The 18,565-nt window shown below is 38.9% G+C and overlaps 1 protein-coding gene across 1 annotated transcript in view; it reads left to right on the top strand.

Moving 5' to 3' along the window:
• The window catches only part of HYCC2 (hyccin PI4KA lipid kinase complex subunit 2), an 88,874-nt gene that overhangs the window by 33,240 nt on the left and 37,069 nt on the right, over positions 1–18,565 (top strand). The window contains exons 2-4 of the mRNA XM_065413598.1: positions 2,478–2,589; positions 12,862–12,940; positions 13,999–14,100. Coding sequence (XP_065269670.1) covers positions 12,890–12,940; positions 13,999–14,100 — 153 coding nt within the window. The 5' untranslated portion in view covers positions 2,478–2,589; positions 12,862–12,889. The remainder of the gene's footprint in view (positions 1–2,477; positions 2,590–12,861; positions 12,941–13,998; positions 14,101–18,565) is intronic.

Here is an 18,565-nt window from a genome sequence, read left to right as displayed (position 1 = left end):
CGTTCAAAAGCGTCTGGTGGTCCGTATTTGGCCTGCGGTCCGCCTATTGACTACTGCAGAGATAAAGGAAGAGGGAGGCACGCATCAGGACCCTAATTGTTCCCTGGGTGATCACTACTTCCCACCACCCAACACAGATGTAATGAGGTTGAGTAGTGCCTGTATAAGAAAAATTAAAACTACTGATTATTCCTCAAAGAAGGTTTTTAATGACTTTCAACTATAAAGGCAACACAGACAAAACAAGAAAAGCAAGATTAAAGACCAGCACTGAATAAGGATTAATATAAATGGCAAGTTATACTGAAGACAAGCACAAGTACATGTAAAGTTATTATTCATTAGCTATTTACTACTATCTTAACACTATAGTATCGATACAACTTAAGATCAATTCTGCCCGAGCAACCAGACTTCTTTACTCTATAACCTTACCCTGCATTCACCCGAGAATACGTTACCCTTCAGTCGGCCGTTTTCCACACTGGCCAGGTACAGATATGCACGTCCCTTCGGTTGAGGGGGTGTGGGTCAGGTTTCCCTTATGACCAAAACACACACACACGCAGTCCCATGCCTTCGTACTTTTTATCTGATCTGTCCGCCATGTCTTAAAACAGACAGACCAATTAGGGTCAGCCAAATCTTTATTGTGGTTAGCGTTGTCGCCTTGGCTGTATAATTTATGCTTCCTTATCTCTTTGTGTCGCTTTGACCATATAATTTATACTTACTTATTTTCTTGTAGCCAGTTGTTTTAATTGTGGGTTAGACAAGCTGTGCCCGGGGGCACAACTTATCTCCTTTTATAGGAGTTAGAATGTGTTATCTGTTTGCAGCGCGTTTTGACCACAAGTCTTAGCTTACTTCTGCAAAGCATGCCCTTTTTACCTTTGCAAAGTGGAAGTTTGAGGCCTAAAACTGACAATACCTTTGTTCATTTTAAGCTTGGCAATACTTTTGCTCAGAGATTAATCACAACTACTATTCTAAAACATGGAAGTTTATAGGGTTCTTGGCTACAATGAATGAAAGGGAGAACATCTACTTGAAATACTAACATTTCTGTCTGAAAAATTTGTTTTAGAGTTCAAGTAACAAGTGAGATTACTATAGCTGAAAGAGTGGACAAATATTTTTCTCTGTTTTTCTGTCTATTTTGTGCATTTGACAGCAGTCTGCGTATAGTTGGTTTCACTGTTCCACTTGGATAGTCATTTTTTACGTGCTTGAAAAGATCCATATGAATATCAACACGGGAGAAGAACCACCCCTTTTTTAAAAGGAATTAAAAAAATAATCAGATATTACTTAGAGGTTCCTGTAAGAAATTGCATGAAAATGTCTGATTACAGAAAATTCATACTGTCCCTTTAAGTTCACCCTATTTTTATTTGTTGTAAAGGCTAACAGTTGAAATTTAGCCTAATGTGAGCTGCTGTTCCGCTTAATATATGTTTTACTAATATTGAGAGAAAGGGACTTTTTACTAACCATTTGTACTGGAGAAGGTACAATAGTAACTTAAACAGTATAGAATGGAACAGTTCCATACACTTTGGAAACACATCATAGGATTTCAGCATCTTATTCTCACTAATTCACCTAGGCTTGGCTCGTGTGTGTGCACACTTCAGCGTGAGTGAAAGAGCCCTGTAGTATTGAATGTACAACTGAAAGTGCTCAGTAATACAGTAAGATAATCCAAGGTACTCTTAAACTATACTGAAGTCATTAAAATATACTGACAATAAGAAGGTGCAGTCTTCGGAGTTCAGCAATCCTGAAGTGATCTGAGGTGTACAAAATCTTTATTTGCAACGTAGCCTAGCTAATGGCTCCTACATTATATTGGCAAGTATACTGACTTTTCTCGGTGGTGGCAATTTCCCTGAAGTGATTTTCAAACTTTTAACCTTGTAGTAAATAGATATCAGAACAAAATGCTTGTGATGGGAAGAAGGAACACTTTTTAAGACATGCTGCTCTTATGGTTTTGATCTTCTGATTTTTATGTTCTGAAGATTCAGGGTATTGATTGTGCTTAATCTTGCAAAAATTCTAATTTCCTTTTAATAAGTGTGTCTTATGGGTATCTTTTATATGTACTGTTGGTTATCAAATTTCATTTTTAGTGTTCTTTCTATCTTTGTGTTTTATACTGCTGCCAGTCACTACAGCATCTGAACACCTTCCGTATAAATTCTGTTACAAAGTCCCTAGTAAATTTCAAATAATCTCTGGTTCTTTTCCTTTTTAGGGTAAAACACTGTTTGGCGTGTTGTGTTTGTTACAGATTTTTTTTTTTTTGGGTGGAATGGAGTGTTTTAGTAATGCTTTTTAGCTGGTAATTTCTGCAGTTTGTCTATGATGCAGAAAAATGTATTAAGTAAAATAAGTATAGTGTGTAGTTTTCCAAAGCCCGTCTTGTGTCTTTGTTTTGATTATCTCAGATTTTCTATTTTCATCTTTCACAGAATTGAGGAATATTTTAAAGCTTGACAGATGCATTCCAGACTGGAAAACTGCTGCATTATTGCTCCTCCTCCTCCTCCTCCTTCTTTAGAGAACTGACTTCTTAAAACAGAGGTAAAGTTGGACATGGCACATGCTATAGAAAATTTTTATACCAATCATGACAAACAGAATCATGACTTTTTAGTAACTTCTCCTCTGGTGTTTCCTGTGGTGTCTTTAAATAAACGTATTCAGGTGTCATGCAAATTATGACTGCTAATCACTGGCTTCCGAAATCTACTTGCGAATGACATTGTTTGATATTTTTGTTTCCAAAGCTTGCTTTATTTAGTTATCTTTTATTATTGATAGTATTTAATGCAAAAAGCAGTGCTACTGAAACGAGCTACTAGAACAGGTACTTCTTAAATTCCAGTAAATCTACTGTTGTTATTATTACTACCACTGTTTAAGTACCCAAAAAAATACTGCATGCTTAAGAAACACTTAAGACAGATCCTTGCCGTGAAGAGCGAATATTCACAGAGCGTGATCATAGAACTACTTAGTGGCCAGTGCAGTGCTTACTGTCATGAGTAGTCCAATTCAAACAAGCAAAGTGCCAAAGAAATATGCCTCGATGTTCTTAAAAAAAATCAATTTTGGGATATTTATTTCTACTTTAATATCTTCCATTTATCAAACTCTCAGTTCTTCTATTAATCAAAAATTTTCCAACAAAAATCAAAAAATTTCCAACAAAAATCAAAATAGAAGGAAGGTTATAGATTCATAGATTTTTTTTTTTTTTTTTTTTTTTTTTTTTGTGTGGAAGACCAGAGGAGACCGTTGTAATTATCTAGTCTGCCCTCCTGTATAATTTTGGCCATAGAATTATACAGTAATTATTATATCAAGCCTATTGAACTAGAGCACATTTTTTAGAAAATATTTAAATATTTGTTAAAAACAAATAGAAAAATTTAATTTAATATTTTTAACCCTGCACCTACTTTGTTTTTTCTTTCCAATTCTCAATTTTTTGGTTTATAATATTCTCCTATTACTGTGTGAGACCTGGATCTTGCAAATACTTGTGCATGTGATTAACATTATGCGTGTGAGTAGTCTCACTGACATCAGTGAGACTACTTATGTGTAAAGTTAAGCACGTGCATAAGGGTTTGCAGGGTTAAAACCAAACATGAATATTCTAGTCCTTTTCTCTCTCTTTTTTTAAAATTTCCCTTTTCCTGAAATTTTCTATTTATGGTTTTGTTCCTTGCAGAAGGGGTAAATGTTTCAGAACAAAGAGTTTGTAGTTCAAAGGAGGTAGATGACATCTGTGAGAATTTCAAAATTGGTGAATGCTATAGGTTTTGGCAAAAGTCAGGTTAAATCCCTGCCCCCCACAACTTCTAGATATTTTGCGTTGTTTCATCTTTTCTCTCTTTTGGTCACTGGCAAGTGTTCCCAAATACTCTTTAAAGTACAGATCCCTCATAAAGTACTTTCTGTTTCTCATTTTCTTAAAGCAAGACTTTTTTTCAGCTCCAGGTTTTAAGGTCCTGTCAAAGGCATTATACTGATGCAGCCACTCTCAGTGCCTATAGTTTTATTTGGACATCTTATCTGTCCGCACTTCTGAAGTATCCATTGTTCCATGAACAAATGTTTACCCCTTTTTCCACAGCAAGATTTAAGAAATAAGCCTACTCTGTTGCACAAGTAAAGTCTCCTGCAGCAATATAGAGGTTGGGGGAAATGACACAACTTCAAAGAGCCCTGGTGGAATATTGACTCATCTTTATCTAGGCTATATACAATTTCCCCAAGGAAAGGCACTTAATGTAACACAGACTTTGTTTTCATCTGTTTTGTTTGCTTCCCTTCACCATTTTCACCGTCTTAGAATACACTTTTTCCCTCCAGATGCCTCATGTAGCCCCCAAAATCTTCCATACTACTCTGCCTCATTGTTCTGATCCCATTCCAGCACACTCTTAATTGCCTTCCTTCTGGCTGCAGAGACTGGGATGGGACAGTGTTCAGAGCACACAAGCATAGGTGCCAGAAACAGAGTGTCATCCCCTCCTCCCCCGCTTATTTTTTTTTTAATTGAACACGTTCCTGTCTAGGAGGAGGTGTGCTGTGACCTGGCCAGCACCCGGGTCCTGTTCTTTGTCACGCCACATACAATGTGACAACCAGGCCCCACTCTGCATTGTGCTGTGTGCCGGCCCCCCTGCCAAAACCACAGCAGTGGCTCCTCTTGGTGCCGGGGGAGCAGCCAGATCCAGGAAGTGGGACAAACCCAGCATGCGAGGGTGAGAGGCTCACTAGCAGGGAGGGTAAGGTAAAGAGTGGGGGAGGAAGGCGCTCTGGAAGGGTCAGGCTGGTGGGATGGGGGAGGCAAGGACTCCGGGAGGGCTGGGCTGGAGAAGGCAGGGGGCTCCCTCGAGGGCTCTGAGAGGGTCAGGCTGGCGGTAGTGGTGGTGGGGTGGGAGGGAGGGAAAGTTAGAAGTGCTCCCTCAAGGGCTCTGGGAAGGGTTGGTCTGGTGCAGATGGGGCGTGCTTGAGACGGGAAGAGGAGGGTCAGCTGTTTGTCTTATGGTATTATTGACTCAGTTTTCCTATGGAAACAGTATCAGTAAGGGTTCTTTCACGTGGCAGCTCAGGATCTGGGACGTTATTCTTCACCATTCCCAGGGGACCAGGAACTTACTTTTTAACTCTGGTTGGTAGTGTGAATGGATGTAGTTGCCAGGCCATTTCTGTGCCTTTCCCTCTATCCACCCACCTAATAGCAAAACAGGAGGAGGAGGAGAGTGAGATTTTGTTTTATATCATAGAGCTGGGGTCGGCAACCTTCGGCATGCGGCCAATCAGGGTAATCCGCTGGCAGGCCGTGAGACATTTTGTTTATGTTGACGGTCCACAGGCATGGCCCCCCGCAGCTCTCCCGCACTGCTTCCCGCAGCTCCCGTTGGCCGGGAACAGCGAACCGTGGCCACTGGGAGCTGCGGGGGACCGTGCCTGCAGATGGTCCACATAAACAAAATGTCTCGCGGCTCGCCAGCAGATTACCCTGATGGGCTGCGTGCCGAAGGTTGCTGATCCCTGTCCTAGAGCAACCTTCAAACCATAGCCAGAGTGTCTTCCTGTCTTTCTTTCTAGTTCCTTTCTCTGTGACCCTCAGACTTTTTTATATCCCTGAAATGGAGTTAAAACTCCATCTGATCTGGCTTCTGTGGTGAGTCAGTATAGTGGCTCTGCAGCTTCACATAGGGTCCGAAGTCTGAGCTCTGGACAAATGCATGTAATTCTGAACACTGTCTGGGATGTTACTGAATAGAATACGTAGGGCTGACTTGTAAGTGTCCCTATTTGGAGGGGAAGGCCACCCCTCTGGTTTTTCTATAGAAATGGAAGCCAAAGGCAAACCCATGTGCTAGGTCACAATGCCACTGCCTCAAATTTGGCCCCCACCCCACACTTCTGCACTCTTTCCAGCGCCACTGCTCACAAGTGTCACTGCTACGTTGTCTGGCAGGCTGGCTACAGAACTGTACAACATGTTCCTTTACTCCCTGGCCAGGGCAGGAATATCCTGATTTGGGAAAGAAAAAGTATTGTAATAGGGAAACTATTTGAATGATACCAAGTTCCTTTCACTGTTTGTTAAGAGAGAGGTGAGTTTTCTGTGGATATGAGAGGTCTGTGTTAAATCTGTCCAAATACCTAATGGCTCCAATCTCCTTACACTTATTTTTTAAGCCTTCTTAAACTTCGGGAAAAGAGATTTAACACAATCTCTTTACTGTGAACTATAAACAAAAGAGTTGAAAAAGAAAAGGAGGCTATTTAATACATGTGACAAGGCACAAACCTTATTAAAGTCTTCGTGTGTGTTAGTAATGCCTCTGGCCAGAAGTAAACACGTTAAAACAGTCTGTACTCAGCTCTATAACAATTAACCTATGTCTTGAGGAACAGTATTCACATTTTAAAATATAATCTCACTAGCTCCAACCAGGAGTAATTTTCAGCATAAATGCAATTTCAGACAATCGTATTAATAAATGAATGTAACCATAATCAATTTGTTCTATATTCTTTGTACACAGAAAGAAGTTCCCTTCCTCCATTATTACAACACTAGATTATACTTGACCTAATGTACATTTTACGAAGCTTTTTTCCAGTTTGCGTTAATATTAATGCAGTGCTTCTCCCTTCCCTTATTCTCCTGACAATGATCTAAAACTTCCTCCACTTTTCTTGTCTATCCCACTATTACAAGCCATGAGTATTAAAAAGTTTGTCTTCCTACACTGTAGATCAGCTATGCTTTTTGTGATAAAGAAATTGAGGAAATCCTTCATTTAGCAGAGAGGAATGGTTAAAAGGATAATTTATCAATTGTGGTATTTTGGAGGGGAACTGTGTACTCTGAGGGAAGAATTCTTCCTTTGCAATGATTAATTTCTACTTCTTGCTCTTTTGTTAAATCTAAAAGCTGTCTCGCCTATATAGATGATTTTCTCACTTGGTATTCCTAAAGGCTATACTGTATTTTTTATATTTTCCCCTGGGTTCTCAAAGATGTGTGAAGAGTCTTTGTGGGGGAGGTTGGAGCGGAAGGAGTTTTATCACATGTAGTAACATTTATTTTGAGGCCTTTGTCCTGCTGTCTTCAAACAGATTTGCACTTTGTTTTCTGTGCTTCACTACTGATAACAGAAATCATCTGACAGGGGTGACTAATATAATAACCATCTTGTATGGGTCACTTGTAGCAATTGAACCTAGGACATCTGGCTCTAAAACAGGGATCAGCAACCTTTGGCACGGGACCGCCAAGGTAAGCCCCCTGGCGGGCCGGGCCGGTTTGTTTACCTGCCGCGTCCGCAGGTTCGGCCGATTGCGGCTCCCACTGGCCGTGGTTCGCCGTCCCAGGCCAATGGGGGCATCGCTTCTCTCTTCCTTCCTTTCCCCAAATACAAATAGGGTGACCATTAGCTCCTGCAGCAGCCCCCAACACTTTTCCTTTTTCACAAAGGTTCCCTGCACCTCTCCTACCATGGGTGGCTCACTGGCTGTGCCTGGGTCTGGATTCTTCTCTTGGACAGCAAGTGGCAAATTTGCTCCAGCTGTTGCTGCTCTTTTTCAGCACTTTCAGTCCCATACTCTGCCTGGCGAGCAGGTTCTAGCCACTACACCAGGGGTCGGCAACCTACGGCACGCGTGCCAAAGACGGCACGCGAGCCGATTCTGAGTGGCACGCTGCCTGCCCGGTGAGAGGAGGGGCGGAGGGGCCGGAAAGCGCCACGCTGGGGGAAGAAGCGGGGGAGGAGGGAAGCTTGGCTGCGGCAGGACCAAGCTTCTGCCTCCTGCCCCTGCAGGGGAGAGCGGTGTGTGTGTGTGGGGGGGGTCCTGGCCCCCCGCCCCACTCAGCCCCCCCGCCCACCGCTCTCCCCTGCGGGGGCAGGAGGAAGAAGCTTGGTCCTGCGGCAGCCAAGCTCCCCCCCTCCCTCATTTCTTCCCACAACTTGGTGCGTTCCGGCCCCTCCTCCTCCTCCCCCCTCTCCCTGCCGGCGACAGCCCTTGCGAGGGGGAGAGGGAGTGGAGCAGAGCCGAGCGCAGCGTGCTCCCTGCTCCGTAGAGGAGGCAGAGAGAGGTAGGGATGGGCCTTGGGGAAGCGGGTGGAACAGGGCATATCCCTCCCAGCCCCCTGCCATGAGCCGCTCAGGGCAGGGGCCTGGGAGCACCCCCACGAGCCGAGCACCCCAGCCTTCTGCCCTGCACCCCCACACACCCTCCAGCCCTCTGCCCTGACCTCCCCCAACACCCAGCCTTCTGCCCTGCACCCCCCACACCTCCCCAGCCTTCTGCCCTGCACCCCCCCCCCCAGTCCTCTGTCCTGACCTCGAGTCGCCCCCAACGTCCAGCCTTCTGCCCTGCACCTCCACACCCCCCCAACCCTCTGCCCTGACCTCGAGTCGCCCCGCTCAGCCCGCTGCAGGCCTAGGTGAACAGAACCCCAGGCTGGAAGCGGGCTGAGCAGGCTGGCGGCGTAAGATCAGCATTTTAATTTAATTTTAAAGGAAGCTTCTTAAACATTTTGAAAACCTTGTTTACTTTACATACAACAATAGTTTAGTTATATAATATAGACTTATAGAGAGAGACCTTCTAAAAAACGTTAACATGTATTACCGGCACGCGAAACCTTAAATTAAAGTGAATAAATGAAGACTCGGCACACCACCTCTGAAAGGTTGCCTACCCCTGCACTACACCATGGAGGTGTAGCCAGGAAGTTGGGCCGCCGAGGGGAAAAAGTAAAATTTAATAAAAGCTTTAAAAAAAAAAAAAAAAGTTACTGCTCATGAGCCTCTTGAATTTATAAATGCATCAATAGGGAGCAAGCCACACTTCAAAGCCCCCTTGGCATTTTTTTTTATAAGAGTGTAAGTATTTTAAACATGGTGACCTGAATAAATTCAGCATTCTCCCTGTCTACATTTTCTCAATAATTTTAGTTAGAAAAGAGATTCTTCATAATTTCCTGCCCTAAACTCTTTCATTGTGTTGCTATGAACTGATAAACAACCATCTCTTTTTATCTCCCACGTAGCTGGTTTTCTGTGTAGGTGTAGTAATTTATCTGCCCAGATTATCAGAGCATTTCCCTGCCTTCCTGTATAAATCTTGGCTGCCTTGCAGGGATGTTGAGTCTGAATTAGTTATTAGTAAAATACGCTGAGATTGTCAGATAAAAGACACTGTAGCCATGCTAAATATCAATAATAATATTTGTAGTAGCTGCCTTGAACAGCCCTGATGCCTTAGAGTATTTTTTAACAGAGAGCTGTATAATAAAAATTAATTGAATTGCTCATCAGGTTGGTTTTCAGATTGAAATTTCTATGGTAGCATGTTAATTTGGTTTAATGCATCTGTTGGAAGCTCTGTTTAGGGATGCTTCGAATTTGTAAAAATCCCTGCTAGCATCTTGTGCATGTTTTGTGAGTATTTTACTAACAAAATTGATCAAAGTCCCTACATCATCCCATTGTGCTCCATTAAAATATCAATATCATTTTTTTAAAAAGCTTCTAAAAAGTGCCTGTTGACAGCACTGGAAACTGATAGAATTTTGTTTTGTTTTATTTATTTATTTTCATACATCTAGTACAGCTTAGCCAGGAGTGAGTTCAGTCTTTCAGTCAATGTAACTCAACGTTAGTGTGGATTGACTGCTCTAAACATGAGGGTAGTTGGGTCTCCATGTCAATGCAATCCTTGACCTATCTATTGAGACTGTCAACAAGGGTCCAACTTATGGTGGTGGTTTCTGTGATATAGACATTTCCTAGAGACTGGTTTCAAAACACCCATTTATTTCACTTATACTACTAAACTATTTTGAGGCAGTAATTACTTTGGATCGCTACCAACCTATATTGAATTCAAACTGGAGATTTGGAGATTCCTGCTGCCCTGATCCTGACACAATGTACTGTAATTGGTTCTTTCTAAAAGTAAAATAAACACCAAAATCCTATACTTAAATTTTCCATATTCACTAGATTTAATGAATTAGTCCTTAAAGGGCCAATTTCTATCAATATTTGGTGTTTTTCCTAAAAGTCCAGTTCCTGGAGTCATTTCATTACAGGAGAATCTCAGTTTGCAATCTTATGGTTGCAGAGCAAAGCTTGAAAACCTGAATTCTAAATGCTGAAAAATCAGAAGGCAAATAAACAGAACCCCAAATGTATTATTGTATTGTTAAATCCCATGATTTGTTTTGAGGCAAACTCATTTGGTGGTTGGGGCTTGTGGGGAAAGAGGAGGCAGGAAGAAAGGGGTTAATATTAAATCCTCGACTCCTTCACTTACAAATTTAAAAACAATGTTAACTGTTGTTAAATATTGGAGAGTCATGTAGTATTTTGGTTCTTTAAAGGTAGCCAAGTGGCAGAGGGAGTTCAAATCAGCTAGCAGATCCTACTCTCGGAACTGTGTGAATATGTTACCCATGATATTTGGTGCTAATGGCATAGCCATTTTGACTTGTATTTTGTAAGAAATAGAAACGTCAACTTGCTAAATGGAGAAGGGCAAAACAGTGGAATAGGGGAAGAGAGGTTGGATTACATAATTGTACTGGTGTTGATTTAAATTTTTTAAGTAATAATAGAAACATTAATTGTCTGAGCCTGTGCCAGATATCCCTGGTGAAAACATATTTTGAAATACCTGTAAATAAATATGTAAATAGGGTATTTAAAATTTAAATAAAAAGGGAAGGGAAAAAAAGTCAAGTCTCAACACTAATATTTGGAAGAATAGTTTATTGTTTATTAGGGCCTTTTCCAAATGACATGGCAAAGTATATTTTAAATCTAATTTAATTAGATTAATTTTAGTTGTTTACTCCCATTTATTAATATACTCAAGTCAAACATTTTTCCTTTAACCTCCTGTTCTGTGCAAATCTAAACTGGACTACGAAGAACTCTCAGGAGTTTATACATACTAGCTATTTTGAAAAATGTTATGACTGTCTCTACCTTTTGTTTGACTTCCTGTATCTAATTGTGCCTTTATTCCTTTGCAAGTGAAAAAGAAATAAGTTAGCGAGTGAGATTTGCAAAAGTTTTGTTAGCCATGAATTTTTGTTGTTCATCCTTGCTTTAATGATGATTTCCCTTTGAAGCTATGATAGCATGAGCAATATGTTTCTGATAGATTATGATTTATTCAAAAATCTATTCATCAGAGGTCTTTGGGATTTTTCCAGCAAGAACTTCCATAATACATTAAAAAAGCACTCCTAAACGATGTCAGTTCATCTGAACTTGAATACATTATTACTGTATATTTTTACTATACAGATTCTCTTATGAAGACTGCAAGCTATTGCTATATAGCCTTACAGAAATATAGGTGTGCACTGGGCTTTACGCTGGCCAGATTTGCATATGGCTATTTTCCTGTATTTCTTCTTGTGCGAGACATCTCTTCTTGTGGTGAAGGTATTAAAGTAATGGATAGTTTCACAATATTTTGTTCTGTGACGTTCTATTTTCATATCTATTAGTATCTACTATATACATTTTCCTATTGTCTGTTTTATTTCTGTTTAGCAACAACACTTGTCTTCCTGTGAAAAGGCAAATTAGTAATGGTGGTTTTGGACCCGAATGCAAGACTGTGGGTCAGAGTATTGCAGCTGACACATCACAACAATTTCTAAATGTAACAGTAGCTTAGTGAATATGCTTAGCATAGCTCTAATTAAATGTCTGTGTGCTGAGACTATAATAAAAAGAAAGTAATGATAGAAATTGGAGAGGGAAAGAATGTACTAGGTCATTGTGTCCAGCCCTCTGCCAATGAAGGATTGATCTTGGTGCTTATGAAATGATGTCTTTATTTAATGCACCCTCTCTTGTGTTAAACATTGTATTTAGGTAGTTTAAAGTTCATGTAATGTACTGACTCAGTTCTGGGCCCTTTTAAAAAAAGAAAAAAGGAATCCATTTAATGTGAATATTAGATGCTTAAATACCTCAGAAATCCACACTACATAACAAAACCCTACATTAATTTAAGAAAACAGCTGCAACTTAAATATTGTACTTAAATAGAGATAGCTAATAAGATTAGGGTATTTATTTCAAAATAGTATGCAAGTAGCGGACACCATAAACCTCCGTGGTTTTGGCCTGAGACCTGTTTTTGTCTGAGCTCAAGATTCTAGAATAAAACTGCTATATGGTAGGAAAGTAATAATAGTAATTGTGTGGTTTTAAAAAAAACTAATAGTGCTTTGTATGTTTAGCTTTCTGAAAAATACAGCTTACTGCTAAAATAGTGTTGCAGCTTGAAAGAGAAACTTCACAATTCCTCCAGAACAGCTTTAAGAAATAAAATATACTGCCACCATGACTTCCAAGATATTATTTTTTATGAAATTGTGTTTGCTTTGTGCCATATCCAGAGTTGTCATTACAACCTGTCACATGGCTTTGTTCCATGATGCTCTTCAGTTGTTCCAGTTGTCTTTTCTTTGTACTATATTTGGTAAGAGCACTGGGATGGATGGTGTGTTTGTCTTAGATAATGTGCAATTTGGGCCTGGAGCACTGAGTCCTCTCTGACCCACTGAAGTACTATAGCTTTATGTCTAGGAGGATCAAGAGAACAGTTTAAAAAAATCATTAGAAAATGGGACTAATTTTCAGAACTACAACATCTGGTAATGTTTGATGTAAAATAAAACCATCAGATTTGGAACTGTCTTCCCCTTTAGAATAGGGTTATACAGAACTATGCTTTGTTGCCAGAATTGCATTCTACCTTTTGAGCTTCTCTTTCTTGTTCCTAAAGGTAAGAAAGGAGAATAAGCTGTAAGAAAATGCTGGGATCCGAACGTGGTGTGGTGGAAGAATGGCTATCAGAATTCAAGGTCAGCTGAGTAGGTGTATGACAATTATAATGTTGTTTAATGGCATATAATGTTAAGAATGCTAATGATTAAACATTTAAAGTGTAAAAGCTTCTTTTGATTTTTAATCTTTTGTATCTGTTCTACTGCACAACGTGTAGATGTTTATAGAAAGGTATTAATATAAAAAGCACAATTTGGAATACAAATATGTATTATAATAGTACAGAGCATATAGCATACTATGCAGATCTCACTTCAAAGCACATAACACGCTGTAAATCAAGCTGATAGAATTTAAAGGGAAACTGTCAACTTGTTCACAAAATTTAAAAACTTAACCAACTTCTTATTAAATCTAAGATTAATAGAAGTGTTTCCACAATTTAAAAAACTCCCGTGAAAATAGTTTTAAAAAAAATATACCCTCCTTTGTAGAATGGATGAACTCCATGCTTCAGATGACTAAGGACGTGAAAGTGTCTTGACTGTAAACCAAATCTAAACATCCTTTATTGAGCTGAGAGAAATATAAAATTAAGCAGCAGATAAACAAGTAAATTGGATTTTTAAAATACTTTCACTTTTAATAATCTGAGGCTTTATCATAGGTTTAAAAACAAGTTTAAATTTATATAAGGTTTCGAAAAGTTCCTGGTTGAACAGGGAGAAAGAGAAGAGGAGAGGATCTAGAGACTAGACTGGGTTTGTGGCAGATAATTTTAATATGGTGCGGCCCAGAGCTGTATAGTGACCTAGTCCTGGAAGTTGCTGAATGTCCTCAACTATCACACAAGTTGATGAATATTCATAGCATTCAGCACCAGGCAGGATTGGGTCCCAGCACTGTAAGGTTTATGGATAGCTTGCTTGCTTGAATCAGTACTGAAAGGACAGAATTCCACCTTTACTAGTGTAGTAAGTTGTGAATTTGTCTTGACTGAAGCTCAGGGATTGTTATTGTTGTGTTTAATGTTATCAAAACTGGATTTATCATGTTCATAGATATCTGTCAATACATGAAAGCTTACACATGAACTACTCATTATAGTAACTGCTGTCTATATCTCTTACTTTAGGCTTTACCTGAAAATCAAATCTCCGGTTATGCATCAACGTTGCACCGGAAAAAATCACTGGTGCCAGCTCTTTATAAGGTTATTCAGGACCCAAATAATGAGGTAGGAGACTCCCAGAGAAGGCATTTCCTTTTTCTTTTTCTAAATAAATCATAGTAATTAAGAACTGTCTGTTGCTGTTCTAACCTGGGATTGATGCAGGGAAAATATTCTTTCTCCGTTTTGCCCCTTTTTCTCTCCCTCATTTTTGACTGTTGCTGAATCTCTCTCTCTGTTAGAAGGCAAACCAGTTGCTCTCAAAAGAATATTGAACACTGCTGCTGGGTTTGGCTGGTCATTGTGACATAACAAGTTTTAGGTTGTAACTCAGTCTGAGCTGCTTTTTGGAAGCCAGTTAGCCATAGCCGAGACAAAGTACTCTTTAGACTAATTTGGCTTGAAGAATTTTATTTTATTCACTCATGATTTATTAATTCGGTGGAGAATGGAATAAATGTCCTACTCCAGTATGAAATTATGACTAGGCCTGATTTTTCTTTCATTTACACTACTGTTATATTTGTGTAATTCCATTGCTTTCCATGGAATTACTCTTGATTTATGTTGGTGTAACTGAGAGCAGAATCAAATTTAAATATGTACAGTGAAAACATAGCTATGAATGTGGCTCATGACTTGGACAATTAACATAGAATTAAGCTTTCCATTCCATAGAATACTGGGGAGAGGATGAGAAGGAACTACTGGAAAGTCTTATGGATGAATCTAAACTCTGAACAAATTACACAAACTTGCCACTTTATGTTGACACTTCTATATAGTAATCATCAAAAGAGTCAGGAAAGATTTATCATCTTTAGTCTCTTGTGTGCTTTTAAATGAAAATGTGAGGAATACACAGGAAAGTAGCTTCTTATCTTCTCAGATACAGTCTCCAAGAGTGCCTGTGCTGTTTACTGGATTGAATTTGAAGAAGTTCAGGTAATCCTTTCCTAACAAGGAGCTTGATTTTAAAATGCTGCTTTGCTTTTCTGGTAGGACTAAAAGCTTGTATACTGACCTCTCTTTTTTCCTCTCAGACTGGGAGGCTTGGAATTCATCTTGAAACTGTTGTAAATTGTAACAGTACTATTGCCTCTGCTGTCCCTCTCTGTCTTGCCATCTATATCTCTGAATGTTTCAAAGGTTTTCCCTTACACAGAAAAAAAGCATCTGATTGCACCTCCATAGTTTACAAAGTTACAAAGAACCAAAACTTCAAAAGGAGAATCCATTTTAAGGGTCTGACTCTATTGTTGTATTATTGAAAATTGACTCATATCTAAGTAAATTAGGGCTGTCAAGCGATTAAAAATATTAATCACAATTAATAATAGAATACCATTTATTTAAATATTTTGGATGTTTTCTACATTTTCAAATATATTAATTTCAATTACAACACAGAATACCAAGTGTACAGTGCTCACTTTATATTTATTTTGATCACAAATATTTGCACTGTAAAAAAAAAAATTAAAGAAATACTATTTTTCAATTCACCTAATACAAATACTGTAGTGCAGTCTCTTTATCATGAAAGTACAAAAAAACCCAACAACCCTGCATTCAAAAATAAAACAATGTAAAACTTTGGGGCCTACAAGTCCACTCAGTTCTACTTCTTGTTCAGCCAATTGCTAAGACAAACACGTTTTTTTACATTTGCAGGAGAGAATGCTGCCCGCTTCTTGTTTACAGTGTCACCTGAAAGTGAGAACAGGCATTCACATGGCACTGTTGTAGCCAGCATCGCAAGATATTTACGTGCCAGATGCTCTAAAGATTCATACGTTCCTTCATGCTTCAACCACCATTCCAGAGGACATGCGTCCATGCTGATGACAGTTCTGCTCAATAACGATCCAAAGCAGCATGGACCTACACATGTTCATTTTCATCATCTGAGTCAGATACCACCTGCAGAAGGTTGATTTTTCTTGTTTGGTGGTTCAGGTTCTGTAGTTTCTGCATCAGAGTGTTGCTCTTTTAAGACTTCTGAAAGTGTGCTCCACACCTCGTACCTCTCAGATTTTGGTAGGCACTCCAGATTCTTAAACCTTGGGTCGAGTGCCGTAGCTATCTTTAGAAATCTGATATTGGAACCTTCTTTGTGTTTGTCAAATCTGCAGTGAAAGTGTTCTTAAATCAAACACCATATGCTGGGTCATCATCTGAGACTACCGTAACACAAAATATATGGCAGAATGTGGGTAAAGCCATGGAGCAGGAGACATACAATTCTCCTCCAAGGAGTTCAGTCACAAATTTAATTGACACTTCTTCTTTTTTTAACGAGCATCATCAGCATGGAAGCATGTCCTCTGGAATGGTGGTTGGAGCAGGAAGAGGCATATGAATGTTTAGCATATCTGGCACGTAAATACCTTGCAATGCTGGCTACAAAAGTGCCATGCAAACGCCTGTTCTCACTTTCAGGTGACATTGTAAATAAGAAGCGGGCAGCATTATCTCCCGTAAATGTAAACAAACTTGTTTCTCTTAGCAATTGGCTGAACAAGAAGTAAGACTGCAGGCTCTAAAGTTTGACATTGTTTTGTTATGGAGTGCAGTTACATAAAAAAAAAATCTACATTTGTAAGTTGCACTTTCACGATAAAGAGATTGCACTACAGTACTTGTATGAGGTGAATTGAAAAATATTATTTCTTTTGTTTGTCATTTTTACAGTGCAAATATTTGTAATCAAAAGTAATATAAAGTGAGCACTGTACACTGACATGTGTCTGACGAAGTGAGTATTCACCCACGAAACCTTATGCTCCAGTACGTCTGTTAGTCTATAAGGTGCCACAGGACTCTTTGTTGCTTTTTACAGATCCAGACTAACACGGCTACCCCTCTGATACTGTACACTTTGTATTCTGTGTTGTAATTGAAATCAATATATTTGAAAATGTAGAAAAACATCAAAAAATATTATTTAATTTCAATTGGTATTCTGCTGTTTAACAGTGTGATTAAAACTGATTAATCACGATTCATTTTTTTAATTGCAATTAATTTTTTTTTTAGTTAATCGCATGAGTTACCGGCGATTAATCGACAGCCCTAAAATAAATTTAAAAAAACCTAAATCCACCGCTTTGGCTTCCGCCCAGGTATTTAGGAATTCATGCTAGTGCATATAGCATGCATCTGAGATCAGAATCTGCTCCAAAAATATCAGCTAAAATCTTGACTTTCAAGGTGGCAAGACTTTCCTTAGCATATTTCTTCCAAACTTATTCTACATAAGGGAAATATAACAACATAATAGGCTTTTTTACAATGTTCAGTGCTGCACTAATATCTAGTTCTAGGAGGTGGGATCTTCATAGGACTATAGGATTCTATGTTGGCAAGAGGATAATTTTTTTGCTTGTAGACTTCTATTATTCTACCACATGAGTAGTAAAAATCTGGGTACAAGGAATTAGGGAATGTATTTCCTAATGAAGAGGGGTGTATGAATTTTTAGCGTAACTCGAGCCTCATCATGGCTGCACCATTGTTTAAAATCTACAGTATTATTAAAGAATAAAGTTGATTTGCAGCATTCAGATACACTCTCATCATAATTTGCTTTAAAAACAAATCTCTCGAAGACTGCTGGCTCCATAGTAGGTTAACAAATACATTACAATAATATTATCCTTCAGAGGTGTGTGTTTTATTAGCAGCTGTTCATCATGCTGAAAAGGCTTGCTCTCCAGGGACAACAGTTATACTGAGAAATTAATGTCAAGTAAAGTTAGTTTAATTTTGCAAAAGTATTAAATTCCCTTATGGGTCTTAATATAGTGAAAAGATTGAGAAGGGCAGTTTTAAATAAAGTATTTAAATAAAGTGAGCAAAGAGTGCTCATAAGTGGCTTATTTAATTGAAGTGTAAGTGGGGCACTTGATATTTTCCTTACTTTTTAAAATACAATTTGTTCATTGACAGTTCACAATTTGTTTTGTTTGGTTCATTGGTATGGGGCAAAGGCAAGGGCAAGTAAATTAACTGAAATCTATATCTACTCCATGCAAAAAGTAACATTAATGCAGTGTTGAAGTTGAAAAATCATGTACTCAAATCAGGACATCCAGAGTTAACGTTGAAAGCTCAATCTTTAATTAAAAATAAAAAAAGCATGTATTCAGTGCTTTCCCGTGTTCAAAGTGCTTTACAGACATTAACTGATTTCTCTTAACTTTCCCCCTTTATGCTTATGCCTTAAAATAAGGTCATTCATTCTATCATGATAAAATACTGGAATTTCTTATGTAACCATATCTGGTATAGTATATGCAGTCATGCATATGCAGCTTTAAGACCTGGCCTTACTGTTAAGATTCAGTGAAATCTACAAAATGAACGAACTTCCTTAAAACTTGGTTTGCGTTGTACACCTTGCTGAGATGTAAAAAATCAAACCAAGGTATGAAAACTGCACTGTTATGTAACTTACTGTAGTTGTCTCTACGGAAATTCCATTTTGTATTATGGTATGTATTGTGTTAGCTGACATTTATATAGGTAT

Source organism: Emys orbicularis, chromosome 11 (assembly GCF_028017835.1).
Source record: "Emys orbicularis isolate rEmyOrb1 chromosome 11, rEmyOrb1.hap1, whole genome shotgun sequence".
In the NCBI taxonomy this organism is placed as follows: Eukaryota; Metazoa; Chordata; order Testudines; family Emydidae; genus Emys; species Emys orbicularis.
Note: the sequence above shows the minus strand (reverse complement) of the source record. Positions and strands in the feature narration are given on the sequence as shown.